This window comes from Rhinolophus hipposideros, assembly GCF_964194185.1.
Source record: "Rhinolophus hipposideros genome assembly, chromosome: 17".
Taxonomy (NCBI): Eukaryota; Metazoa; Chordata; class Mammalia; order Chiroptera; family Rhinolophidae; genus Rhinolophus; species Rhinolophus hipposideros.
Window position 1 is genome coordinate 30,569,835 of NC_138063.1, and position 25,799 is coordinate 30,595,633.

At 43.6% G+C, this 25,799-nt stretch overlaps 2 protein-coding genes across 5 annotated transcripts in view; both read right to left on the bottom strand.

Moving 5' to 3' along the window:
* MOCOS (molybdenum cofactor sulfurase) overlaps window positions 1-4,029 on the bottom strand; it is a 49,920-nt gene extending 45,891 nt beyond the window's left edge. Inside the window, exons 1-2 of one of the 3 annotated variants that reach the window (XM_081078293.1) lie at window positions 3,709-3,923; window positions 3,305-3,400 (exon numbers count right to left, since the gene is read on the bottom strand). Coding sequence is in view for 1 of the 3 variants with exons in the window: in XM_081078292.1 (XP_080934418.1) it covers window positions 3,709-3,850 (142 nt within the window). In the remaining 2 variants the exon portion in view is untranslated. Of the gene's footprint in view, window positions 1-3,304; window positions 3,581-3,708 lie in introns of those variants that run through there. The other 2 variants (XM_081078292.1, XM_081078294.1) reach the window with 2 other exon arrangements.
* Window positions 4,030-12,500: 8,471 nt separating this feature from the next.
* ELP2 (elongator acetyltransferase complex subunit 2) overlaps window positions 12,501-25,799 on the bottom strand; it is a 41,950-nt gene continuing 28,651 nt past the window's right edge. The window contains exons 18-23 of one of the 2 annotated variants that reach the window (XR_013995257.1): window positions 23,828-24,020; window positions 21,707-21,828; window positions 20,412-20,535; window positions 20,027-20,160; window positions 19,170-19,283; window positions 15,032-16,170 (exon numbers count right to left, since the gene is read on the bottom strand). Coding sequence is in view for 1 of the 2 variants with exons in the window: in XM_081078335.1 (XP_080934461.1) it covers window positions 16,014-16,170; window positions 19,170-19,283; window positions 20,027-20,160; window positions 21,707-21,828; window positions 23,828-24,020 (720 nt within the window). In the remaining variant the exon portion in view is untranslated. Of the gene's footprint in view, window positions 16,171-19,169; window positions 19,284-20,026; window positions 20,161-20,411; window positions 20,536-21,706; window positions 21,829-23,827; window positions 24,021-25,799 lie in introns of both variants that reach the window. The other variant, XM_081078335.1, reaches the window with a different exon arrangement.

Here is a 25,799-nt window from a genome sequence, read left to right on the forward strand (position 1 = left end):
CTTTTTTAAGATTTCCTTGGCTATTTTCTGGGTCCCTTGCATTCATATATGAATTTTAGGATCAATTTGTCAATTTCTGCAAAAATGTACCTGGGATTTTGATAGGAATTGGCATTGAATCTATAAGCCAATTTGGGGAGCATTGCCATCTTAACAATAGTAAGTCTTCCGATCTGTGAACACAGTATGTCTTTTCGTTTATTTAGGGCTTTTTTTATTTATCTGAATGATGTTTTATCAGTGTACAAGTCTTATGCTTCTTTTGATAAATTTATCCCTATGTATTTTATTCTTTTTGATGCTTTCCTTTATTCCATTTTCATAGTGTTCATTGCTAGTGTATAGAAATTGAATTGATGTTTATATATTGGTCTTTATCGTATAACCTTGCTGAACTTCCTTTTTAGTCTAGTAGTTTTGTGTGTGGAGTCCTTAGGGTTTTCTATACACAAGATTATGTTATCAGCAAGTAGAAATGTTTTACTCTTCCATTCCAATCTGGGTGCCATTTATATCATTTTCTTGCCTGTCTAGAACCTTAGTACAATGTTGAACAGCAGTGTTGAGAACAGACATCCTTGTCTTATTCCTGTTCTTAGTCTTTCAGTCTTTTACCATTAAGTATGATGTTAGCTGTAGTTTTTGGCAGTTGGCCTTCATCAGGTTCATTAAATTTCCTTTTATTCCTAGTGTATTGCATGTTTTTACCACATAAATGTATGACTTCATCCAATAAATAGTATTAAAATAATGTCCTCTTTTACTGAAGATTCAGAAATGCCAACGTACATAACCAAAAGAAAAGCTTTTGCCCACCCTGCTATCAGGAAGATGCTTGTGTGAAGTCCTGGCATACATGTAGAACCTAAGTGGCTGCTGGTAAGGGCACCACACACTTTGCCTGCCGTCTTCTGCAGGGTCAGGAAGCCATTTGGAAGAAGGCTGCTTTGGCCTTTGGTCCAGTAGTTAATTTTGCAAAACAAGGCAGACAGGTTAGATCGCTAGAGATCTGATCTTAGAAGGTTCAACCAGCATAGTGTTAACAGTGCAGAATCTGAGTCACCAAACCTAAATTGAATCCTACTCCACTACTAGCCATTCTGGGTCCCTGTTCCTTTATCTGCAAATGGGATGAGAGTTAATCAAGTGGGTATGTGACAGTCCCCACTCCAGTGCCTGGCACAGTAAACACTACACAGGGTTCAGCTGTTATTAGAAGTAGGCAGTTGACCCCGAAACCAACTGGCAGTAGGTCTTCAAGAAAGGAAAGTCCAGGATCTCGTCAAGGTCATGCTCCTTCTGTTCTCAGTTCCACTCAGCATGAGCAACCATTAAGAAGCACCCTGGGGCTTCAAAAACCACTTGAGCCATCTATTCAATATGCTCCCTTCACCAAGACAAGGAAATTCCCACCCAATTGATTAGGCAAAATATTGCGGACTTAAAGGTTAAGCATTTAATTAGCCAGAGCTACCACTTAACCAGACAAATTCTCAAACCTACAGAATTATGGGGAGAGAGGAAAGAAAGAGGAGATGAAGGTTATGTTATTTTGGTTTACTTTGTTTTCCCCCGTCCTATGAGGGAAAAAAAAGTGGCTATGTTCCAAGACTCCTAGCAGTGGGAGGGAGGGGTGAGTTTAATCCACAAAAGCTGACTGCAACTGTAATGTATAGGAAATGCTGGACACTTGCATTAAATAAATATATAGACAGATAAATAAGGATACACACAACAGTACCACAAATATAGAATTACGACAGTTTGACTTAACGCTTTTTTGCCTTTACGATGGTGCAAAAGTGACACAATTCAGCAGATACCGTACTTCGAATTTTGAATTTTGACCTTTTTGCGGGCTAGCTATATGCAGTACGATTTTCTGTTGTGAATTCTGGGCAGCAGCAGTGAGGGGGTTTACCACCACGAGGGTAAACAACCGATGTTCTATGGCATTATTCATTGTGTTAGATGATTTTGCTCAACTCTAGACTAATGTTAAGTGTTCTGAACACGTTTAAGGAGGGTAGGCTAGGCTATGATGTGCAGTAGGCTAGGTATTAAGTGCATTTTTGACTTCATGATATTTTCCACTTATGATGGGTGTACCGAGAGGTGACTCCAGGGTATTACAAGAAGCAATCTGTACAGTAGATATTAAAGAGGCTCTGAAGCCCAACCTGAAATCTTGGCTATCACATCCAAAACACACATTTGAGGGAAAAGGTACTATTCTCTGAAGGGCAAGAGTGAAACAACGAGGGACCCAGAACACGTCTCTACTTTTCCAGGGTGATGCTGAGGGGTCAGCCAATGATGGTGTGAGGAATCGGAGCTGGAAGGGATTAGGGAATGAAGTAATTATGGACTGAATGAGTACAGCCTCTGAGATTTGCTTCAAAAGAATAGGAGCCTCCCTTCCTCCCTCCACACCTGTGGATGTTCATTGTATTAGTCTCTCTATTATGAGGGTAGGAAATTTCTATAATATAAAAGTTCAGAAAGGAAGCATAAGGACAAGGGGCTGTCTCCAGCAGGTGACTTTACAGCTTTGAACAATAGGAAGGGAGTAGAGAGAAGCGGCTGAGAAGTGGCCAGAAAGCCCCCTGGCTCTCTCCTGAGCCTAAACAAGGAAGTGACCATAGAGCTGAATGAGACACCTGATTAATAAGAGGTAAGTCACGGTTGCTGATGTGCCACAAGCAAGGGAGCAGCCACCAATTGTTCATCACAACATAATAAATACACCTCAAATCCGGTGCAGGTACAGCGGCCTGACCACTTAACCTTGAGGACCTCTCTGCTCAAGGAAGCCCCTCACCCACGGTCCCTGGGGAGAAGGTCATTCTGACCCCGACCCCTGGGGGGGCAGCGGTGGGGGAGAGGTTCGTGCCCTGCAATAATGTGTTGGGAACAGCGACAGGGTCAGACTGAGCTGGATTTCAAATTTAACCACGTTCCACCTTGTGGAACTCAAAGGCACGATGTGATTCCTGTCCTCGTGTCCAATTTACACGTTTGCCTTGTACTCAAAGCTCAAATTGCACGGTTTGCTAAGTCTTCAAGTCCCCCAGCGAGCTAGAGTTCGGAAGCATTGTTCTGACTGCAAGAGTGAGAAAAATAAGGCTTCGAAAATAAAAGCTGCTTGTGAGCCATCCCGGAAGGCTGGGGTGAAGCCTTGGGGTGGCCCTGCCCAGAAGTCGCAGCCTCTCGGTCCCCACCCGGCCGCCTGGCGGAGTCCTCGTGCCAACCCCGCGCGCTGTCCGCCCACACACCGCTCCTGTCCCAAAGCGAGCATCCGAACCTCACAGCTGCACATGACTGCATTTTGCAAAGCCGGTTCCAGTCGGACCTTTAGAGTTGGGAAGTTTCGCAGCCGGCAAAGGCAGAATCGTAGGCCCTGTGAGCGGAGGGTGGGGACAGCTGTAAAAGGACTACGTCCGTCTGTACCACGGGAAAGTCTAAAGAGCAAGAGTAGCAGGAAGTCTTGGAGCTCGCTGCAAGCGGGACCTCGGGGAGCCGTGTCCAGGAAGCGGACTCGTGGACGCGTCCCTCCAGGTCTTTCGATTTCAAATGCTCCCCAAAGGAGGTAACGCCCCTGGCACGTGGAGCAAACGGCTCCTTCCACGTGGGTTCTAGAAACCGCGTGCCCACCCCCACCCACGGCCGCCGGGCCAGCCCCACGCTGGTGGCCCCCGCCAGTCTCACCTGCCAAGCGGCCGAATTCGCGCGCCCGGAGCTCCGGCAGGCTGCGCCCGTCATACCCGTACACGCGTAACTGCGGGCTCGAGCTCCGGAAGTGCGCGAAGTCCAGGAGCTCGGCCCCGGGACGCGCATCCTCACAGGCCATGATCCAAGGCTGCCCGCCGCGCGGAGCGCAGAGAACCGTGCGGGCCAGCCGGCGCCAACTCCACCCCCGCCCCGCCCGGGCCGCGCCCCCGCGCCTGCCGATGGCACCCGGCCCGCAGGCGGCGCTACGGGGACGCGCCGCGCGGACTCCCGCAGTTTCACTTGTTCCCTGCCCTTCTCCCACGTGGGAGCGCAGGGAGGGAGTGTCCGTTTTTGTTGTCGCTTTGGACAGCTTCCCAACGCAGCCCACGGAGCGGCCCCGGACACTTGGAATACGAAGTTCCCCTTTATCTGTGGTGTCACCGAGAGGATGATGAAAGAAGCAACGAGTTGCTATTTCCTGCTCGGCATCCTGGAACTTAGCAATGCCACGCGCCTGACTGTCCCGGGCCCGATCTCCTCACAGCTCCTGGGACCCTCCCTCACTCTCCGTGGAGGGACCCTCGTGTGCTGGGCGAGGCGTTTGCAAGAAGACCTCCCGGGTTGGAGCTCCCCACTGGGGCGTGTGCTCGGCGTTTCGGAGAATGCGCGGAGCAAAGGGTGGAGGAGGAAAAATGATTGGGGATCCACGAGGTTGGTTAATAAAATTTCGGCGGCTGCGTACCGTGGAAGCCGGTAGCTAAGAGGTGACCAGAACAAGAGCGCCTCCGCCCCGTTTTTGTCCCGGGTACTGTTGCGTCAAGTGGGGAGCGGCAGGCCAAACCCACGTTTGGGAAGTGCTGGGCTGGGCTCCGGGCGGGAGGGCAGATGCACCAATGGGGCCCGGGTATGAGGTAGGGGGCCCTCAGGTGCTATCCTAGGCGCGGGGCCCGGCTCGGAGAATGGAGTGAAAGGGACCAGGTACTGGGTATCCATCCAGGTGAGGGGTATGGTATGGAACCAAGTTGGGGGAGGAGGGCAATGCGGAATCTGATTCTGAGCGGGGCAACTGTGCTGAGGTCCTAAATAAGGGATTCAGATGTGGGCCAGGTGAGGGAACCCAAGGTGTGGGCCCCCGGAATGCACCAGGAGTGGGAGGAGGTGGGAAGGGCACCCATGCCACAGTGAGGCTCTCCTCTAGGCCAGGCTTTTCCGGTGTTAACTTGTGCAAATCACCGGGAAGCCTACTAAAATGCAGACTCTGATTCTTTGAGTTTGGGGCCTGAGGTTCTAACTAGCCTGTATTTCTAACTAGCCTGGATGATTCAGACTCGGGGTCCGGGAACTGTGCTGCACAGGTGAGGGCCCAGGTGATTTTCCTGGGAATGTAAGGAGCATCTCTCCTAGAGGTGTTCTGTGGTCAAATAACAAATCCCAAATCCACAGGGGTGCTACTTTAGAACAAGCTTGCCTAGTGAACAATCTGAATGAGACTAGTCAGAACTTTTTTTTCATTTTTCTTTTTTTTCATATACTAGTTTCAGGTGTACAGAACAACATAGTGATTAGACATTTATGTAACTCACAGCAATAACCCCATCAAGTCTACCTACCCAACAGTGTAGTAATTAGAACATTATCCACTATATTCCGCATGCTGCACTACACATCCCTGCGACTATATTTTTAATTATAGTTGACATTCAATATTGTTTTGTGTTAGTTTCAGGTGTACAGCTTAGTTTTTAGACATTTATATAATTTATGAAGTGATTCAATTCTCTGCTTCATCTAATCTCCTGGTGATTCCTCCGAGTGCATTCTTCATTTCAGTTATTGTATTCTTTACTTCTGACTGGTTCTTTTTTATGGTTTTTATCCCCATTCTTTATGCTTACTATCTCTGTATTGAAGTTCTCACTAAGTTCCTGAAGCATTCTTATAACCAGTGTTTTCAACTCTGTCTCTGGTAGGATGGTTGCCTCCATTTCATTTAGTTGTTTTTCTGGAGTTTTCTCTTGTTCTTTTATTTGGGACATGTTTCTTTGTTTCCTCATTCTGGCTGTCTCTCTGTGTTTCCTTCTGTGTATAAGGTACATCTCCTATGTCTCAGTCTTTGCCAAGTGGCCTTATGTAGTAGGTGTCTCTCTGATCACCTGTGCATGTGTTCTAGAAGTGTCCCTTGTGTGTGCTGTGTGTGTTCTCCTGTTGTCGTTGAGCCTTAGTTGCTTTTGGCGAATCTATGTGTGGGACTGACTCTCAGGCTGACTGGCTGTGAGGATTGGCTCTGCGCACAGCATATGAGATGCTGTGTGGGGGCTGACCCCTCAGAGGAGGCTTTGCTTAAGTGGGGCTCTTGTGCCTATTATTACCACCCATTGGTTGTGCCGCTTTGGGGCTAATCAGGTAGTGCTCTGGTGTGGTCTGAAGCCAGCCTCTGGGTGTGTTGTTTCTTGTGCCTCCTGGGAGGGGCTCCCATGCAGGCCAATTTCAGCCTTGCCTGTGACCAGCCAGGGGCTACTGGTAGGAGCTACGAAACTATATGCAATTAGTTGCTGTCTGTGTTGGACCTAGAGGCATGTGGGGGGTGGCCTTGCTGTGAACTGAGTCAGCTGCAACCAGTATGGGACCTGGGGCAGCTTAGCAAAAGGCCCAGAGCTCCCCAAGCCTGTTGTCACCTGCCGGCTGCCCATCAGGCTCTGCGGCTGAAAGAGCTTCCTTAGGTGCGTGGACCAGGCTGGTTGACCCAGTGTTGACAGTGCCCCTAGTGATCCCACCCAAGTTTGGTGGGGCAGGGTCCCAGGGTGTAGGCAGTGTTTTTCATAAGGTTAATGCAGATTCAGTTTGTGTACCACTACCGAGCCCGTCGCCACTCCACAAAATACCCCAAGAACACTGTGGCCAGCCATCATTTACGTTGGGCCCATAGAACTCTGGGAGCTGCCCCAGAAAGGTTGCAATATAAGCTGGGGCTGACTGTCCACCACCCAAAGCTTCCCAGGCTGTCGCAGGCCATCCGCTGCTGTAAAAGCCTCTAGCAGCTTGTGGGGAGGGGCTGACCACCCAGGAGCTGAGAGTGCCCTCCATCAATGCTGTGCTAGCTGGTCAGGGCAGAGTCTCCGGGAGTCACAGGATGTATGTAGCCAGTGATTTGTACAAAGTTAATGCAGATGCAGCTCCTGCCCAGTGCAGAGTCCTTGGCCTCTTCACAAAATGCCCCAACACCATGGCCAGGCACCACTCTCCTCTGGCTCACGGATCCCCAAGAGCTGCCAAAGAAAGGCTGCAGCACAAGCTAGGGCTGGCTGCCTACCACCAGAAGTTTCCCACACTGCTATAGACCGACCGCTGCTGTATAAGCCTCCCGCAAGGTTGCAGGGTAATGCTGACCAGCGAGGAGCTGAGAGTGCCCCAGGTGATGCTACATTAGATGGAGGGGGTCCAAGGGAGTCACCAAGGTGGTACGTGCACGTGCAAATTTTACCAGACCAATGCCGTCTCAGATTTGGCAACCCTATGGGTGTGGGTTCAACACAGGAAAGATGGTGCCGTCCTGTAGGTTACACGTGAGGCGGGCTCCACACAGGGATAATGGTGGCTGTCTCTCTAATCCGCACTCGAAAGCCACACAACTCAATCTTTCCCTATATGTTTCTGGCACCTCTCGAGTCACTGACCCTCCGTTGGAGCCCAGGGTTAGTGCCTGCAAATGAGTGAGTTTATCCACGGGCCCTTTAAGAGGACATCTGGGTTTCTAATTGCCTTCACTCTCATCAGGATGGACAGATGGAATCCTTGCTGATTTTCACTGCCAGATGTTTTGGTGTGGTGCTGGGACTCCTCACTCTTCGGGGGGAACCTCCACTGCCTAGGTGTCCTTCCCAGTGCCCACCCACTCCCTATGGGTTTGGGTGGTCAGCCCATTTTGCATCTCCACCCCTCCTACCAGTCTCAATGTGGCCTCTTCTTTATATCCTTAGTTATAGGGGTTCTGTTCAGCTAATCTTCTGATGATTCTCAAGGATAATTGTTCTATAATTTAGTTGTAATTTTATGTAATCCCAGAATGCGGCGGGCATAGTGTTTACCTATCCATCATATTGCTCATCTTCTCAAATTTTTATTTTTATTTTTAACTGTGGTAAAATACACATAACATAAAATCTACCATCTTAGCCATTTTTAAGTGCACAGAGTTCCATAGTGTTAAGTATATTCACATTATTGTGCAACCAATTTCCAGAACTCTTTTCATCTTGCAAATCTGAAACCCTGCACCTATTAAATAATAATTCCCCCTTTTTCCCTTTCCCCAGCCTCCGGCAACCACCATTCTATTTTCTGCCTCTGAATTTGGCTACTCTATGTACCTTTTGTAAGTGGAATCATACTGTATTTGTCTTCTTGTGACTGCCTTATTTCACTTAACATAATGTCCTCTGGATTCATCCATGTTGTAGTACGTGACAGGATTTCCTTGGCTGAATAATATTCCATTGTATGTATATACCACATTTTGTTGATCCATTCGTCATTCAGCAACGAACACTTGCATTACTTCCACCTCTTGGCTATTGTAAATAATCTTGTTGTGCACATGGGTATACACATGTCTCTCTGAGATCCTGCCTGAATCATATGGTAATTCAATTTTCAATTTTTGAGGAACTGCCATTCTGTGTTCCATAGCAGCTGCAACATTTCACATTCCCATCAACAGTGCACAGGTATTTGTTTCTCCACATCCTCACCAACATTCTCTCTCTCTCTCTCTCTCTCTCTCATTTCATAGCAGCCATCCTACTGAGTGTGAAGTGGCATCTCACTGTGGTTTGGATTTGTATTTCCCTAATGACTAGTGACATTGAGCATCTTTTCATGTATTTATTGCCCATGTGAGCATCTTTGGAGAAATATCTATTCAAGGGCTTTGCCCATTTCTTCAGTCAGATTTTTATTTTTATTTTATTTTATTGTTGAATTGGAGTTCTTTACATATTCTGGATATTAACCCCTTATCAGAGATGTGATTTACGATATTTTCTCCCATTCTGTAGGTTGCCTTTTCACTCTGTTAATTGTGTCCTTTAATGACAGTGCAGAACGCTTGACGTTCATTAAAAATCACTGAACTACCATTTAGTCAAGAAATGTCTTTAAGCTCTTGGCTCTGCGCGGGTCACTGCATGCCCCGGAGGGTGTGAAGATATTATGCCAAGAGCCATGTAGGGAAATGAACTGTTGAACATCTGGCCACAAGGCCATGTGGTCTGATGCCCTACCACTGCTTCAGAATGCAGGGGAGAGCTACAGGAGAGAGGAAAGGGGTCACTTCCAAGCAGGGAGTCCAGGGAAGGCACCTTAAAGGAAGAAGCCTTTGACTTGGGCCACAGCAGCGAGGAGGACAGTGGAGCTGTGAGCCTCAGCCTCTAATTGGCACTCAGATTCCCTGGGCCTCTCCTGCCAGAAACAGCCTGTCACAAATCAGACTGCTTGCTGTCACCAGTGAATGTCTTACATGTGTTCATCATTCAGTGAGCTCCAGGGTCCTGTGCTTAGGACGGCCACTGCCTTGTCTCACCTGGTCCAGCTGCTGTGCCTGGGGCCCCGGAGGAGCCTGAGCTGGTCCAGGCTGCGGCCCCAGGGGGCCAGTTTCAAAGTTTACCGCTTTGCAGGGAAACAGCTTTAGCTCCTACTTACAGCCCTCTCTTATCTGAGCACCATGAAAACTATGTGCCTAGAAGCCCCGATTTCGTACTTCAAATCCCTCCCCTTTGGTGAGGTTTTTTCCCTGATCCAGCTCACCGAGCCCGGTTCCGTGTTCCCTGGCAATGGGCTCTGTTTGAGAGAATCTCCACTATACCTAAGGCGTTCGTCCATGTATTCTTTCATTCACTGATTCCCTTGGCGCAAGTTCAGTGAATGCCTCTCAGAGTTAGTCTGTGGTGGTTGAGGAAGAAGGCAGGGCAGGTTTGGGGGCAGGGTTTGGAGGGTTTTAAGTCAGGCTAAGGGACTGAAATTTTATTCTGAAGATTTTTGAACAAGAAAGTTTCCCTAAGAGGTGATCTGGGCAGAACTGTCTAATGGCCAATTACCAGGATGGACGGGGTGGTAAGTGGGGGCAGGGAAACCAGCTACAACCTCTGGCAACTGTCCAGGCTTGAATCACTGAAGATGAAAACAAGCTTTGGCAGGGGCAGTCATTCAGTGCTCACTGGAGAGCTGCTCCCCACTAAGAACATGGTCGGTGCCGGGAAGACAAGAGTCCATAGACAGCCTCTGGGCTCCAGAGGCCCCCGGTCATGAAGGAGATGGCTCTGCACTCAGATCATCCCTCCTCGCTGCAGAAGTGCTGGGGAAGGGGCCTCCCACCAAGGTTGAGGCTTCGGAGGTGAGAGCCTCCCCTACCTGGGACTCCAGAGGGTCCTGGAAGAGAATGTGGGGTAGAGAGGGCAGCACTCCGTGTGCAAAGGCCTGCAAGTATAAAGAGGCTCAGAAACTTCCAGAAGCAGGGCTTTCAATGAGGCTGGACCACAGGCCGCAGTTGTGAGGGGATGAGTGCCGATGGGGAACGAGGGAAGGGACTGGATCAGAGTGCAGAGCAGGAAGGCCTGGGGGAGTTCCTGTAGGAGAGTGGCTGCATGAGAGGTGCGTCTGACCCCGCTGAGGAGGGGCAGGGGTCTGGAGGGACCGCAGGCAGCACTGCCCACCCATGGCTGGGCGGGAGTCCTGCTGAGGAACAAGGAGAACTGATTGGGGGTCCCAATGGTGCAGAAGTGATGGCATTCAGGGTAAAAGGGGGGACGGAGGGAGGACTGGCTCAGGGTGACTCACTACTGTTGGATTGGGTGACCGGATGGATGCGAGGAGGTCAGACACGGCGACAATCTGGAGCTCGGGTCAGGACGTCTGTGTGGAGATTCAGGCCCAGGGCTCAGGAAGGACAGTGTCCAGGGTTGGAGACACAACTCCTGGGTGGGGTCACCCCAGGAGCTCTGGAGTACTCATGGAAAGAGGACAGAGCCCGGGGGATAGAGACATTTAAGGGGCATCTGCCTGCCTGCCACGATGGGTGGGAAGGCACAGAGAGGTGGGAGGAGAGCCAGAGGAATGTGCCGTGGCCGCGTCTAAGGCTGAAAGATTCACCAGATTATTGAACTTGCTGGTTAGGGAGTATGTGGTGTTAGCTAGGTGGGGATGGAAACTCCATTATCACGGCCAAGTCTAACATGGTGAGAAAGGGGAGAGGTTTTCCCACTGGCTTACACCCTCAGGCCTCATGATCATGGACGTAGCTGCAATTATGATGGATCAAATTTCCTGCCGGGTCGTTAGGCCGGAGGGTGGGTGTTTCACAGGAGGCTGAATTTGGTTTGGATAATGAAATTAATTTCATATTTCCTGCTAGAAAGAAATGCATACCTCTCTAACAATGAGAACCTGCTGACCTACATAATCTGATACCTGAGAAATCAGAAGAGGGCCTGCCCAGCAGGAAGTAATAAGAGAGACAGCAATAGAGCAGGTTTTTCTCCAGAGCCTGGCAAAGGAGCTTTGGTACAACAACTTGAAAGCAATGGAAATAAAGATTAGAAACTCCCGGAAGTTTCCTCCCCTACAGTGACAGGAGACCTTTTTTGTCAATAGAAGCTAAAAGGGCAGCTTGGAATCACAATCTTGGGAACAAGGCTCCATTATATCTAACCCCATAATGGGAAAACCAAAAACCCATTGGGGTGGGGGACCCAGAGCAAGGATCTTCCTGAGGCTGTTTTCCTGGGGGCTCGGCTTCTCCCTGTGTTCATTCAGGGGCAGGGCCACTGGGTGAGGTCACCTCTTTCTTTGTCCCTTCTGTATTGATACCTCCCTCCTGCTCTTTGCCCCCTAGAGCTTTGTGCCACCGAGCCAGGGAAAGGATCTGGTACCAATTATTCTATTTACTGACTGGTGGATTACATGGCAGAATGCTTCCTCCAGGGGCCAGCCATCTATGTCGTCAAACTTACCCTTGAATTCAGCAAATATTTGACAATACACTGTGCTAAATACACTAGTTGCTGTGGAGAAGGAAACAAATCTGATGCCCAGATAATTAGGCTTTAATAGGCTTGTACAGTGGGCTTTCATGGGTTGCCTACCCACAACCCGCTGCCTGACTTTGCTTTGGAAAACCACCCCACGTGGAGCAGCCATGTGGTCCTCATGGGCCAACACTGCCTTCAGCTCCAGAATAGTAGTCTCATGGCTCTTGCTATCAGATGGGCAGGCTCAAGCCACTCAATGCGTGGTTTTCCTCTGCCCACTGTGATATGAGCAAGGAAATCTGTAACCCCAGGGGCTGCTTTCATCAATGAAGGAGGGCAGCCTTAGAAGAAAGGTGAAACCTGGGAGGGCAAATCTGAATCAGAGAAGGGGGAAAGAGTGCCCTAATCAAACTACACATGAACTTTGTCTTACCACTGAAGTTTTTTTTTTTTCAGTTTTGCAAGCCAATAATTCCCTGTATCATTTTGAGACAAGCTGTCTCAATCACAGAAAGATCTGATTGATACAACTTAAGACATACATAAGGGGTGGCTGGGTGGCTCAGTTGGTTAGAGCACGAGCTCTCAACAGGGTTGCCGGTTCGATTCTCACATGGGTCAATGAACTGCACCCTCCACAACTTAAAAATATATACACATATATACATACACACACACATAAATAAAAGATAGGAAATGACAAATACCATAAAAGAAAATACTATAGAATGCAGAGAAAGAATACTTGAAACGAGGGGACGAATAAAGGTCCTTAGAGGCAACATGGACTGAGCTTTATTTAATCATAATAGTAACAGTTACCAATTATTGGCATCTTATATATATATATATATATATATATATATATATATATATATATGTATGTCCAGGCCCTGGGCTAGCATTTTTTCATGCACTGGCTCATTTAATCCTCATAACAATCCTAGGAGGTGGTTACTTTTTACGAATTGAAACTGACATTTATTCTTCCAGAATAAAGAACCTCAATTCTCAGCTAAGCACATGGTCCCCTGCAATAAAAATTTCATTTGTGAGATATGGTCACAAAATTAAATTCTGGCCATGGAGATTAAGCAGAACTGTGTGAACTTCCAAGAAGTTTTTTTCAAAGTGAGGGGCAAGCCTTTTCTTATGCCTTCCACCTTGAGCTGGCTGGAATGCACAAATCATGGCAGGAGGCCAAGCAGTCATCATGGGTAGTATGGAAGCCAGACACCAAGAGGATGGCAGACAGCAAAGGAAAGAGCCTGGGTCCCCATCCTAGTCTGTCTACCTTGATTCCTTTCAAGAGAGAAAACATTTATCTTGCACAAGCCAGAAAGAACATTTTGCAAATTCGTCAAACTGACCCACCAGTACTATCACCATTTACAGAGATGAGAGGAAACTTACCCTTAGTTATAGCTGGTGTGAGCTGGGATTCAAACGCATGTCTCATTCCTTTAGTCCAGGTTCCAACCCCCACCTTGACAGCCTTGAGAAATGCATAGAATTTATGCAGAAATTGGTAGAAGGCCTTCCCTTCCTCTTACAGACTACCCAGGATTTTCTACAATGGTCAGAATTTCTCGTTGAAAAAAAGAGGGATTGTGTCCTTTTATTTCACTCCTGAATTTGCATAATTTCCCTCTAATTCCCACATTCTCCCTTTGGAATCAATAACCAACTCTGCTTCCCTTGAGGCTATTAGGAAGATAGTGATTTGGCTCCTTGCCATCCAAGGTAAAATCTACTTGGAACAACAATCTAATCACCTCTCCTCCACCTAGGAAAGTTGTATAGGTCAGAAGACAACATTGCTTAGGCTGGCGCTTGGCATCAATCTGAACTTTGTGCCCTGAACCAAGCAGAGAAAGGAGTTATCAGGGAGAAAGAAGGGCAGGTTGGGGATTTTGAAATACTATTCCTCTGGAGTAAAGTTCCAAACAGCCTTTTGGCTTTCCATACCACAAATTCCTACAATATGGTTCAAAGGGTGACCTTTAGCAGATTAAGACCTGCATGTGTAAAATTACCATGGATGTGTTTGAATTACAATGCAGACCGCCAAGTGTACAGCAAGTCCTCTGAATCCTTCCTGATCTGAATTACCCGTGTGATAACTGAAGAAGACGCTTCAGGAAAACTATCTACAAACTCAACGGACAAAACAATAACCAACCAGGAAGTCAGTCTCTCCGAGACTAGGTCTGCTTTCAAGGAACCTTCGGGGTTCCTTTTCTGTGCTGGAAACGGCTCTAAAGGACTAAGTCCACTGAATATGCTCTGGAATCCCCCAAGGATCTAAACAAATGCCTGTGTGCCGGCTAGGTGAAGATTCAAATCCTTCGGCTGGTATGCAAGGAAATAGCAGCTCAGGGCATCCTGGCTTCTAAGCTTGGGAATCTCAGATGCTCAGTGCCTTGGGGCAGACACGCACATACACCTGAGAAGTTTATACGGACTCAGTCGTCTAAAACTTCTCTGTTCCAGTTTGAGCACTTGAAATGTGGCTATTCTTAAATGAGATAGGCTCAATGTAAAGTGCCCTTCATATTGTACAAAATATAACCAATAATCTTTCATACTGATTACATGTTGAAATGGATATACTGGATTCAAACAAAGGTGTCATTAAAATAAAATTTACCTGTTTCCTTTTACTTTTATTATGTGGCTACTAAAAATATAGAATTACAGGTGCTGGGGTGGCCGTCGGGGTCTTTGAGGAAGGCCCACTGAGGCAGCACTGGGGGGACGTTGGTGGAGGGGGACAATCGCAGCACCAACCTGCTGGCTGCAGAGACCACAAGTCTGGAAGAGCATTGGTCCTAATTGTAAATAGCCTGTTGTTTTATCTGGATATTTTTGTATATACATGTTCTACCATTTTAACTACTATTGTGGTTTTAATAGTGTATTATTTCTTCTACTTTGTTTTGTGAAAAGGAAAAAATAAAAGCTGGAATCCCTAAAAAAAAAAACACCCAAGAAACAATTAATTACATATGTAGCTCACATATGTGAGCTATTCTATTGGATTAGAAATACTGGATAGTGTTTGTCTAGAAACCTATTTAGACAAAACATCACGTAACTCCTTTGGAAGCAAGATGTCATGTTGGATAACGGTATATACTTCCACCAAGAAAATCCTCACCGCCCTTCTTTCAGCATATCATGTACATACTCCTTTAATTGCCAGTTTGCCTGATGACTCCATGTTCCAGCGGGGTCAGGGGGAATCTCCACTCTCACACCAGTCTTTATTTCATTTATTTCATTTATTTATTTATTTTAAGTGAACCAATCTTTTATTTATTTTTATTTATTTATTTTGTAAGGAGGGCGCAGCTCACAGTAGCCCATTCCAGGATCAAACCAGCCACCTTGGTGTTATCAGCACCACACTCTAACCAACTGAGCTAACCGGCCGCCCCACACCACACACCCCCTCTGAACCTCTCCTCACCCAACTCCCAAGCTCCCAAGTCTCGTGCCTGCCTCCTAAACATTGGTTGGCACAGCCAACATTCTGTTTCTAGCACCTTCTACCCTCTGCTCTCACTACTCATTATCCCTGGGGGTATCCTTTACTCTCATAACCCATTTACGTGATTTCACATACATTCAGAAGACTACTTTTCAACTCATACCTCTATGAGATTAAATGTCAGGATATTTTACTTTAAGTCACACCCTAAAAGAAGAATCTATGTACTTTTAAAGAATACAACAAACGAGTAACTAGTTCAAACTTCCGCCTGCCAAATTCCTAGAATGGTTGGTGTGTACTGGGAAGAAAGGGTCAAGACCACACTTTGTGTGGTCTGTTTATTTACAAAAACGGTTTAGATAAAAATTGAGTAATCTGGCTTTTCTCTCTTTTTTTATTTTCTATGTCCTTCCTGTGAAGAGGGTAATAAATAATGAAATGTCTCAAAGAGGAGCATATGAAAAGAGAAGGCCCAAAATACAAAATTAGGCAAGTTTGGTCACGAAGGAAGAATAGAAAAGAGGTTCTTAATCTGGAACACATGGATGCAGGTCTGAAACCCTGGCAATATGGGCAAGGTTCTGAGGGTGTGTGCATATGTAACAATGCCAAGAAAAGAGTGTAGCTTTCATTAGACTTCAAAGGGTCTGCAATCCAAATTAACACTACTGCCATAGGACTTAAAAATGAAACTCAGTGAAATTATGAGGTAAAGACAAGTACCCTATTCACATGATAAATATTTTAAGACACCAATGAATATGTGCTTGTAATTATTAAGTCCATTACAGCGCACATCTGTTCACTCTGTGTATCTTCACAGTATGATCTTCACCACAACTTGCAAAGTGTAACCATTCAGAGCCTTCTGCTCCCTTCTGTTCAGTTTTTCCATTACAACTCTTCCAGCCTAATTTTCTGATAGCAAGTGTATGACTTTGGCTAAAACAAAAACAAAGAAATAATGAAATGAATGTATGCTATGACTACAGAATATTTTACTGGGTGCTCACCTACATAGTAATTTAACTAGTTTACTCTTACTATTAACCTTGTTAATATAAACGGAAGTTGAAACCTGAAAATCAAAATGTACAGGTTTTAAAATACCATCAATAATATGTTAGCAATTTTATCCTAACCTTGAAAACATCTTCTACTTAAAACTATCAATATCTAACTTACTGACCAACGACATCAACAAAAAGAACAAGAAATAGATGATTTCCATCAAATTTTGTTCTAATAATCAGTGGAATTCATGATATGGCTATTAAAATCAGCCTTTCAAATACCTTTACTAAATGTGTTCCTTTAAGAATTCCAACTTTGCAACATATTCTAGATTATTTTATTCTTTTCACATCCCTATGGCATGGATGGACTCCTCCTCACGTTTTACCGCTGGGTAATAAAAGATAGTAAAAGATTCAATAAACTGCTCAGTGAAAGAACATTGGTCTCCAACGTAATCATCAACTGCATGACCTTGGCAAGATGCTCGTATTAATGCCCACCCTGCCCCCATGGCAGACCTACAATGCTCCCAAACATGGATTATTAATACATCTCTATGAAAATACAATATCCCCTAAAAATTTAACCTGCAAATTAGATCTCCAAACCAAAAAGGAATAAAGTGAAAAACCTAGATTTTTTGGCAGTAAAGACTGAAAACAACGCCAGAGCACACACATATTTTCAAACGATAAGAGTCCCTGTCATCAGATGCACTCTTAGGATCAAAAGGTAGGAATAAAGTATAACCTTGAAGGCATGAAACACATTTTAAAGTCAGTATACCAGAACCCATGCAACCAAATATATGAGCTTTTGCAAGTGGCCCCTCTGGGAGATCAGACACATTTCCACAGTGCCGCTGTGCCTCAGTGCGTCCCGAAATTCTTCTAGAGGAAATGCTCCCATGTTATACAGGCTATGACTTAGTACTCTCAATGATAGCTCATTTTCCTGTGAGGATGAATTTGAATATGGAAAGCAGTCAAAGCTTTTACTCCAAAGCAGTAAAGCTTTGGAGATGAGCTTTATTAATAAAATGAATGCTGAGCTTTAAAAAAAAGCAATCAAAATGAGTAAAACTATAGAAAGTATTAAATTTTTGTTTGTTTGTTTTATATCTAGCAAGCTAGTTCTGAACACAATTTCTAAAATGAAGTTCCAGAAATATTTGAAGTGACAGCACTGTCACTGGAATCTTATGTGTTATCGACCAATAGTAAAGCTCTCCCATTGCATTAGAAGAATGATTCGAAGGAGTGACACTGCTTCCCAGGGGAGTTGCTTTGAAGATCAGTACTTATTTGGCTAAATGAGCTTTGACATAGAAGGTTTCTTTTTTTGGGTAATGTTCTTTAAATCCAGAATGCTAATATATCACATTTAGACAACAGAGAGTGGGGGGAACAAACCTAAAAGGCAGTGTTTGCTTATTAATTACCTTCGTATCTCATCACTAGCAAAAAGTTTCATTTGAAAGGGATTTGAAATTTGGTAACTGGAATATGAGCAATCCAAATAACATAATGTGTTAAGGCAGGAATTAGTTCCTACAAATCAAAGACACCATAATGACTAAGAAAAAAGAAATCTTAAAATGAAAAACTCAAATTCTGTACATGTCCCCTGCCTGTGCTTTCTAAGGGGCTTCCTGCCAGTTGCCCCACATTGAACCATGGAAGAAGTCTGGGTACCAGGCAAGGGCAGAGGGAGCACTGTGGGCAGGCAAGGTGAAGGAAGAAAAAGAGCAGGGAGGGGAGCCCAGGAAGAGAGAAAATTTCAAATGCCTGGAGTGTGGAATTTCATTGGTGTACTTCCCTCTTTAGTAAGCCAAGAGTATGACCTATTCCAATTGCTGAACCCGGCATCAGAGAGGTGGTGGGAGAGAAGCCAGGAGGGCAGCAGTCATAAAGGCAGATCTCATTTTGACAAATACGATTATAACAAGCACTAACGCGCTTTGTGGATAAGGAGATAGCTCCCCTGGAGGAAATATCTTGTAAAAGACATGATCACATCGGATGGATACTAGACTTACTAGAGTGATCACTTTGTAAGTTACATAAATGTCAAATTACTAGGTTGTAAGCCTGAAACTACTATAATATTATATGTCAGCTGTAATTGAAAAATAAAAATAGAAGACATGTGCTCACAAGTCCCTTTTCTTGAAGTCAATCACCTTAGCATGATGCTGTTGTTTAGAATTGTATTTGAAATTATATTCTGAACAGTTCAGACAGATGAAAGTTGAAGAATCCTATGAAAATCTGACACGAAATGACGTTGGTGACCATTTTTGAGTTTAGGTGTCTTTAAAGAATAAAATAAGTAAAAAAAAGTAGATTAAAACATGATCCCTGCTGTCTAGGCAGGTGGGGGTGGAGAGCAGGAAGTAAAATGCTGGTGTTCTAACCTAGCTGAGATGACAAAGGCGCATGTCTCGGGTGAGGCTGAGGGATAGGTCACTGGGCTTGGAAACCAGTCACGGGCTTTGAGGGGTACTCCACAGAATGCCCCATTGTGGGACCTGAGCTGAAGTGTTCTAACACAGACGAGGCCACCATAACACAATCTATAGTATTTCTGAAAATCACCAACATTTTGAATCAAATGTTATTAAGACTCGACTGTAGTCAAATTCTAAAACACATTATGAAAATCACTTTTATCTCAAATGTGTTATCTACAAAGATAACATTATGCAAACAAGCAATATGGTCAAGCAAACTTTTAAAAACCAAGTGCAGTATAGTAACAAATATCAATTTCAAGGTTACCACTGAACACACAGGTGCCACTCAGTGTTAGCACCATGAACAGAGATTTGTGTCCCTCTCCATGCTATTGTGGCATAAACGTTTCTACAAAAGACTCCATGATTTCTATTTAGTCTGATGGAAACAAAAATGGATAGAAAATACCTTTGACTTGTTTCTACACAATGGGTCCAGTCATTTACTTCCGGAACTTGATCAGTCTTTTTCCAGGTGTATAAACAAATCTTTCCACACTCTAATCCTACTGCAACAACATATCTGTTTTTAAGGGAGGAGGAAGACCGTGATTAATTTAGCATGAATTTGTAATCTCTACCATCATGGCTAAAGTAGTTCTTCACAGGGTTCCCCACTGTCCCAAGCTTATAAAGGCCTCTGTTTAAAAGCACCAGCCCAGAATACGGTGCACTATGACCCTGTTTCCCTCAAAAGAAGACCTAGCCAGACAATCAGTTCTAATGCATCTTTTGGAGCAAAAATTAATAGAAGACCCGCTCTTATATTATCTCATATAAGACTCAGTCTTATATTATAGTAAAATAAGACCGGGTCTTATAACAATTTTTGCTCCAAAAGACGCCTTAAAGCTGATGTCCAGCGAGGTCTTCTTATCGGGGAAACACAGTATACTGTGCCCTCACAGGCCTCCTCTCCATCAAGGGTGCAGAGTTTTATCTGTCCTCCAATGGCAAAGCCCAAGAAACAATGTTTCCCTGGCTGGCTGCAGGGGAGCCTTGTTCTGCTGAAGACACTTGGTACAGAGAAAGCACTACAGTCCTGAATTCGGTAAAATAAAAATGTTTGGGCCACACTCTCAATCTCTCATTCGCCACTCCGAATATTAATTTAAAGATGCTGGGAGAAACATAAGCATTATGAAAAAAAATAGCAGCTTGGACGCTAAGAGAACCCATGAATGAAAATGTAAGAGGGTTACATATTGAGAAACCAAGTGGTCGTCTTCAAGAAAATATAGAACGAAGATCCACACAGAGACTGACCTTTGGGCACGGTTAAGCACGGGGCAGACGCTGACAGCTGTCACAGACCCACCCACGTCCAGGACGGAGGAGCAGGGGCCGATGCTGGGCTCCACGGAGTCATCGCTGGAGTCGCACTCACCCCAGACAACCACCTGACACACACAGATCACACTCTGTCAAACTTGCTCTTTGTAAAGTCCCCAGCAATGCATTAGACAGTTTCAATGACACAGTAGTTTCAATGACACATTAGAGAGTTTCAATGACACATAGATAACACAAAACGTTTGCTCTGGCATTTTTTAAAAAAAAGCGTATTTGTGTTCTAGGACTTCAGAGCATATTCCAAGCATCAAAGAGAAGCCACAGCGTAGCAGACACAAGTCTCTGAGACTTCAAGTACCTAAGTGTGGCATTCACAGACACACTGTCCCTGCCTGGAGACTGGCACGCTCTTCACACTCGGGAAACCAGTTCTGATCCAGTGAGCTTCTACTGATCATGTCCTCACTGGGGGGCTCACGCATCTGCCGAAGAAGTTACCACAAAATATTTACAGGGAGCAATGAAGCCCCTGACTCTTCCTCTACACCACCCACTGCTGAGGACACCAACTCCACTGTCAGGAGGCCCCACATGAAAAATGCAGCTTCCCTGGAAGTTCATGCCTCCACGGGGTATGACTGGTCACAAACACATGGAGAGAAAGTGAAACAGACAACAGCTGCAAAACGCAGGACCAAAGCAAGATTCCGAGCAAAAGGCTCTGCCCAAGAAAGTGCAAGTGCAGTGGATGATGCTTTGTCTTCTTCAGCCCTGACATACCCCTGACAGCTGCAGTTGGACCATCTGCTACCGGCCGTGACCGGGGACAGCAGAAGTAGTCCTGCTTCCTCAGCCGCTAGCACAGCGTAGGCGAATACAGGCCAGGGAAGCATTAAAAAGGCAAGTGAACAGAAGTGAAGGTCTGAGAGAGTTTTACAGGCTGACATTTCAGTGTCACTGCATGACAACATGCCCACGCTGCCCCTCTGCTTCAGTAATTTGCACCATGACTAGGCCTGGAGAGGGCAGGAGAGAAAAGGAAACTCAACTGCCTTGTCACCTCTGGTCTGCAAGAACTGCAGAAAAGGGAAATAGAAGAGCATAAAAACAGGAAAGACCAGAAGCCAGGAGCACATTCCCCAGAGAACATGGGTGAGAGTCAGAGTCAAGAACCTACTGTTAGCTAACTTGTTCTGATTTTTTCAAAGTTTGGATCTCACACACACACCCTGCTCTAACCAATGGATGAAAAGGTAATATTCACTCGTTATAGAAGAAAACAATCTTAATTCATACAAGTATGAAAAAGAAAAGTGGAAACAGTTTCGCCCCGCAGGCCCCCTTGCCCTGCTCCGCTCTCCTTTCTTAGCCTTGATCCATTTCATTTACTACTTTTCTCCCTCTGGGGCCATGGGGTACAAGTCATAGGTCTGAAAGGTCTTCCTTTCAGATGTGGTATTTCAGAGAAATGTACTTACAGAATTTAACAAGTAAGAAAATACATTTTTATGTATGCATATGAAAAACACAGACAGGAATACATACATCGGTCTTTAAAAGTTGTATCAGAAAGTCAGGATGTGTTTTCTATCCAAACATACCCGTGACAGTATTATTTTACATTTCAAAAAATATTAAGTTAAAAAAAGTTACCTTTTTGTCTCGACTTCCAGTGAAGAAAAACTTGCTGTCAGGACTCCAATCACAAGACCAAATAATTCTACTGTGCACAGCAGTGATTTTGTTGGTGAAGGCAAAAAGACTGAAAATTGGGTCTGAAAGAAGCACATATGCAAGACTCACAAAGCAGAGAAAGCTGTTTTTTACTTGTTAGAAAGCTGTATTTAAGTGCCACATACTTCATGTCATTTAGTATTCAATTTACCATATTTTGCCATGTATAATGCACTTTTTTACCCAAATTTGTGAGGGAAAAATAAGGATGCCCATTATACATGGGTAGCACTAATTCCATATCTATGTAAATACTTTTAATTATTTTATTTTGCTTATGAGTTAAAAGGATAACTCTAGAAATCAATAACGATATCTGTATGCAAAATAATACCCTGGAATACGATAATTGGTTTTGTTGAACTTAACGGTGACCTTGCTATGATGAAGAGTTCTTGGCCTTCTATGATGCGTAAATATCATAAATTTGTTAACAGTACATAAAATTTCTTGTACCTTGTATATGTCATGTACCTTGTATAATTTCTTGTATCTTGTATATTTGTTGCCAGTACATAAATTTTCTTGTACCTTGTAAATGTTACCAGTACATAAAATTTCTTGTTCTTGTGCTTTGTAACTGTTACATAAAATTTCTTGTACCATAATATGTTAAAAAATAAATGCTAAAATTCTTTTATAATACAAAAAACAAGTATGTAAATATAAACAAATAAAAATTTGAATTAAAAAGTTAAAACGAAAGATTTTTTTCCCCCCGATAGTTTGGGCCAAAAACATGGGTGCACATTATACACGGGAGCACATTACATATGGCAAAACACGATATATATGGTCACTTTTGCAACAGACCACTAGGCAGCTGACCCCTCACCAGAAGGCTATGGGCATAGAGTTATTTTTCTAATAGGAAATGATTTTATACTGACTGTCACTCTCTAGTGACAGATGACAAACATCTTCCAGGCATTTAGCTAAAGGTTCAATTTACGTCTATGTAGCCAGATTTGCATATTAAGCTATGGAAAAGAAGATTAAAGCACCCTTAAAAAATAATGGTTTCCAAAAAAAAAAAAAACAAGCTTAAAAAAAATCTTTTCCCTTGTAATACTGAAATGTGAGATAACTTCTAGCACTGACATGGACAAAACCTAAAACATATAAGTGCTAATGAGGACGGAAGTGGAAGGTATCTATTAATCCAAAATCCATAAAAATATAGCAAATTAATGGATATGTTATTAGTATCACTTTAACTTTTTAAAAAGTAAAGGTTGCATGTCAGGAAATCACTAGTTGCAAAAAAAATCAGTCTGTTCTAACACATACTGCTCGGTATCTGTCATAGTCCCTAGTATTCTCTAAAAGACAAGAAACTAAGAGACTATTAATAGGAATATCACAAGATTAAATTCAATGAAAAAAATAAAAGTAGGAGTAAACACCACAGATACTTTAAACACTCTCTAGATTTCACCAAGAAACCAGGAGAATGGGAATGGCCACTGCTGAAACAACACGAAGCTTTTTTTCCAATTTACGCCAGGCTCGCAGTAGAAAGCAGGCAGGTTAGCATCCTGCCCAGGAGTCATGTTATTCACAGGTGGATGCCTAAGACACCCTTGCCAATTATCAAAACGACAGGGGTGAGTAGGAAAAGGGCAAAGATAATGGTCCTTCTGAGTTTCATTATTTAACTATATCGTCATTATTCCTGTCCCACAAAATCCTAACTTAGAATACGACAGCCATTGGATTTTATGGTGGCATTCTATAACCATCTGCAAAATCGAAACTTTCTACATAGACATTTTTATGTTTCTTTAACTGTGATGTCTGAACATATGCCTCCCTACCTAATAGCAAGGAAGTCAACCCCAAAGATCATCTGCATTCAAATCTTACAATGAAAGTCAAGTCTTCCTCAATTATAACAATTTTGAAAGACTTCACAACAGTGAGATTCTGCCCTTCACCCAGTTATCATTTCTGTTTCTCTTCACTGAATAGCTTCCCCAGGTGGATAAAAAGGACATAACTGTTTCACCAAAAATCTTCCCAATCAAAAGCTGTTTTTACCTAACTCAGGAGAGATTGTGTCCTGCCTCTTCCACAGTGACCAGGTTCGATCTCTGGAAACAGCTAGTAAGAACTTGTCATTAGGTGAGAAGGCCATCTGTGTGACAGTCAAACTGTGGAAAATTAAATTCTGCACCTGTTTCCAAGATGTAGTGTTCCAAAGAATGATAGCTGCATGCTCTTTCTTAGCTGCCTGTAGAACAGAGATGAAACAATGAAGCAATTTAAGTAGAAATAAGGTGAAAAGAAAACATTTAAAAAATAATATATTGTTTCCATGGTTATATTTTAAGTGTCTGTGTAAATGTAGGAAAAAAAGTTCTAAGGAGACACATACTACAACCAAGTGTAGTCTCTGGGAAGAAGATTGGGATTAGAAAAGATGAATCATCAGAGACTGACACTGTAATCACAACATTTCAACGTTTTACAAGAATATATTAGTATATTAATTGTGTAACTAATAGAGACTTTCACTACTCGTCAGTATGGAGTAACAAGGACCGACCGGATTTACTCTCTTGTGTGGAAAACTAAAAATTCAGACAAATGAAAGTACATGAGTACATGAAAATGATGGCACCCCAAAACTAGGAGCTATCTGGCAACAAAGAACACTGGTCCCTGACAGATAAAATGAATCAGAGTGGGGGAAAAAAGAACACCAATGAACTCTATGACAAGTTCAAGTAATTAAATACAGATGTAATTCAAGTCTTCAAAAAGGATGAGAAGAAAAATTACTTAAAAAGATAATGGCTAAAAACAATAAACTTACAGATCCAAGAAGTTCAATAAAACCCAAGCACAAGAAACAGGAAGAAAACAATATTAAAGATAATCAAATTGTTTAAACTAGCAATAAATATGAAATTGCAGTTAAGAGGGAATAAAACTCATTACTGAGGAACAAAGAAAAATTACAGCAGACTTATGAGAAACAATGCAACTCAAAAGAAAATGGAGCAACATCTTTAACGTACTGAAAGGAAAACTAACAATTCTTTACCCACCATAAATATCATTCAAAAATGAAGAAAAAAATACATTTTTCAAACAGGAAAAAGCTGAAAAAAATTCATGACCAGCAGAATTGCCTTACAAAGAATGTTTTTTAAAGTATATCCTTTTTGGCAGAAGAAAAATGGCATCTGATGGAAACTTTTTTTATTATTTAAATCTCTGTAACAGATAATTGACTGGTCAAAGCAAAAATAACAATATATCATGGGATTTCCATGAATAAGTAAAATGTATAACAATAATACACAAAGCAGGGAGAAATGAAAGTATACTTCTGTAAAATTCTTAAACGTTCTATAAACTTGTTACATGAAACAGTGCAATATTACTTAAAGGTAGACTGTGGTAAATTAATCATGCATACTATGAAATGTAAAACAACCAATAAATAACACAACAAAAAGTTATACCTAGGGCAGACAGGTGGCTCAGTTGGTTAGAATGTGAACTCTGGGCAATAGGGCTGCCGGTTCAATTCCTACATGGGCCAGTAAGCTGCACCCTCTGCTACTAGAATGAAGACAACGAGCTGCTGCTGAGCGGCCACTGAACTCCTGGGCAGCCAGATGGCTCAGTTGGTTGGAGCATATGCTCTCAACCACAAGATTGCCAGTTCAATTCCTGCAAGTGATGGTGAGCTGCCGTCCCTTGCAACTAAGATTGAACAACGGCAACTGTACTTGGAGCTGAGCTGCGCCCTCCACAACAAAGATTGAAAGCACAACTTGACTTGGAACTGATGGGTCCTGGTAAAAACACACTGTTCCCCAATAAAGTCCTGGAAATACACACTGTTCCCCAATAAAATCCTGTTCCCCTCCCACAATAAAATCTTTAAAAAAAAAAAGTTATATCTACCAAACAAGAAATAAAATTGAATCATAAAAAGTAATCGATTAATCCAAAATTGTAAAATGGAACAAAGAACAGATGAATCAAGGAGAAAACA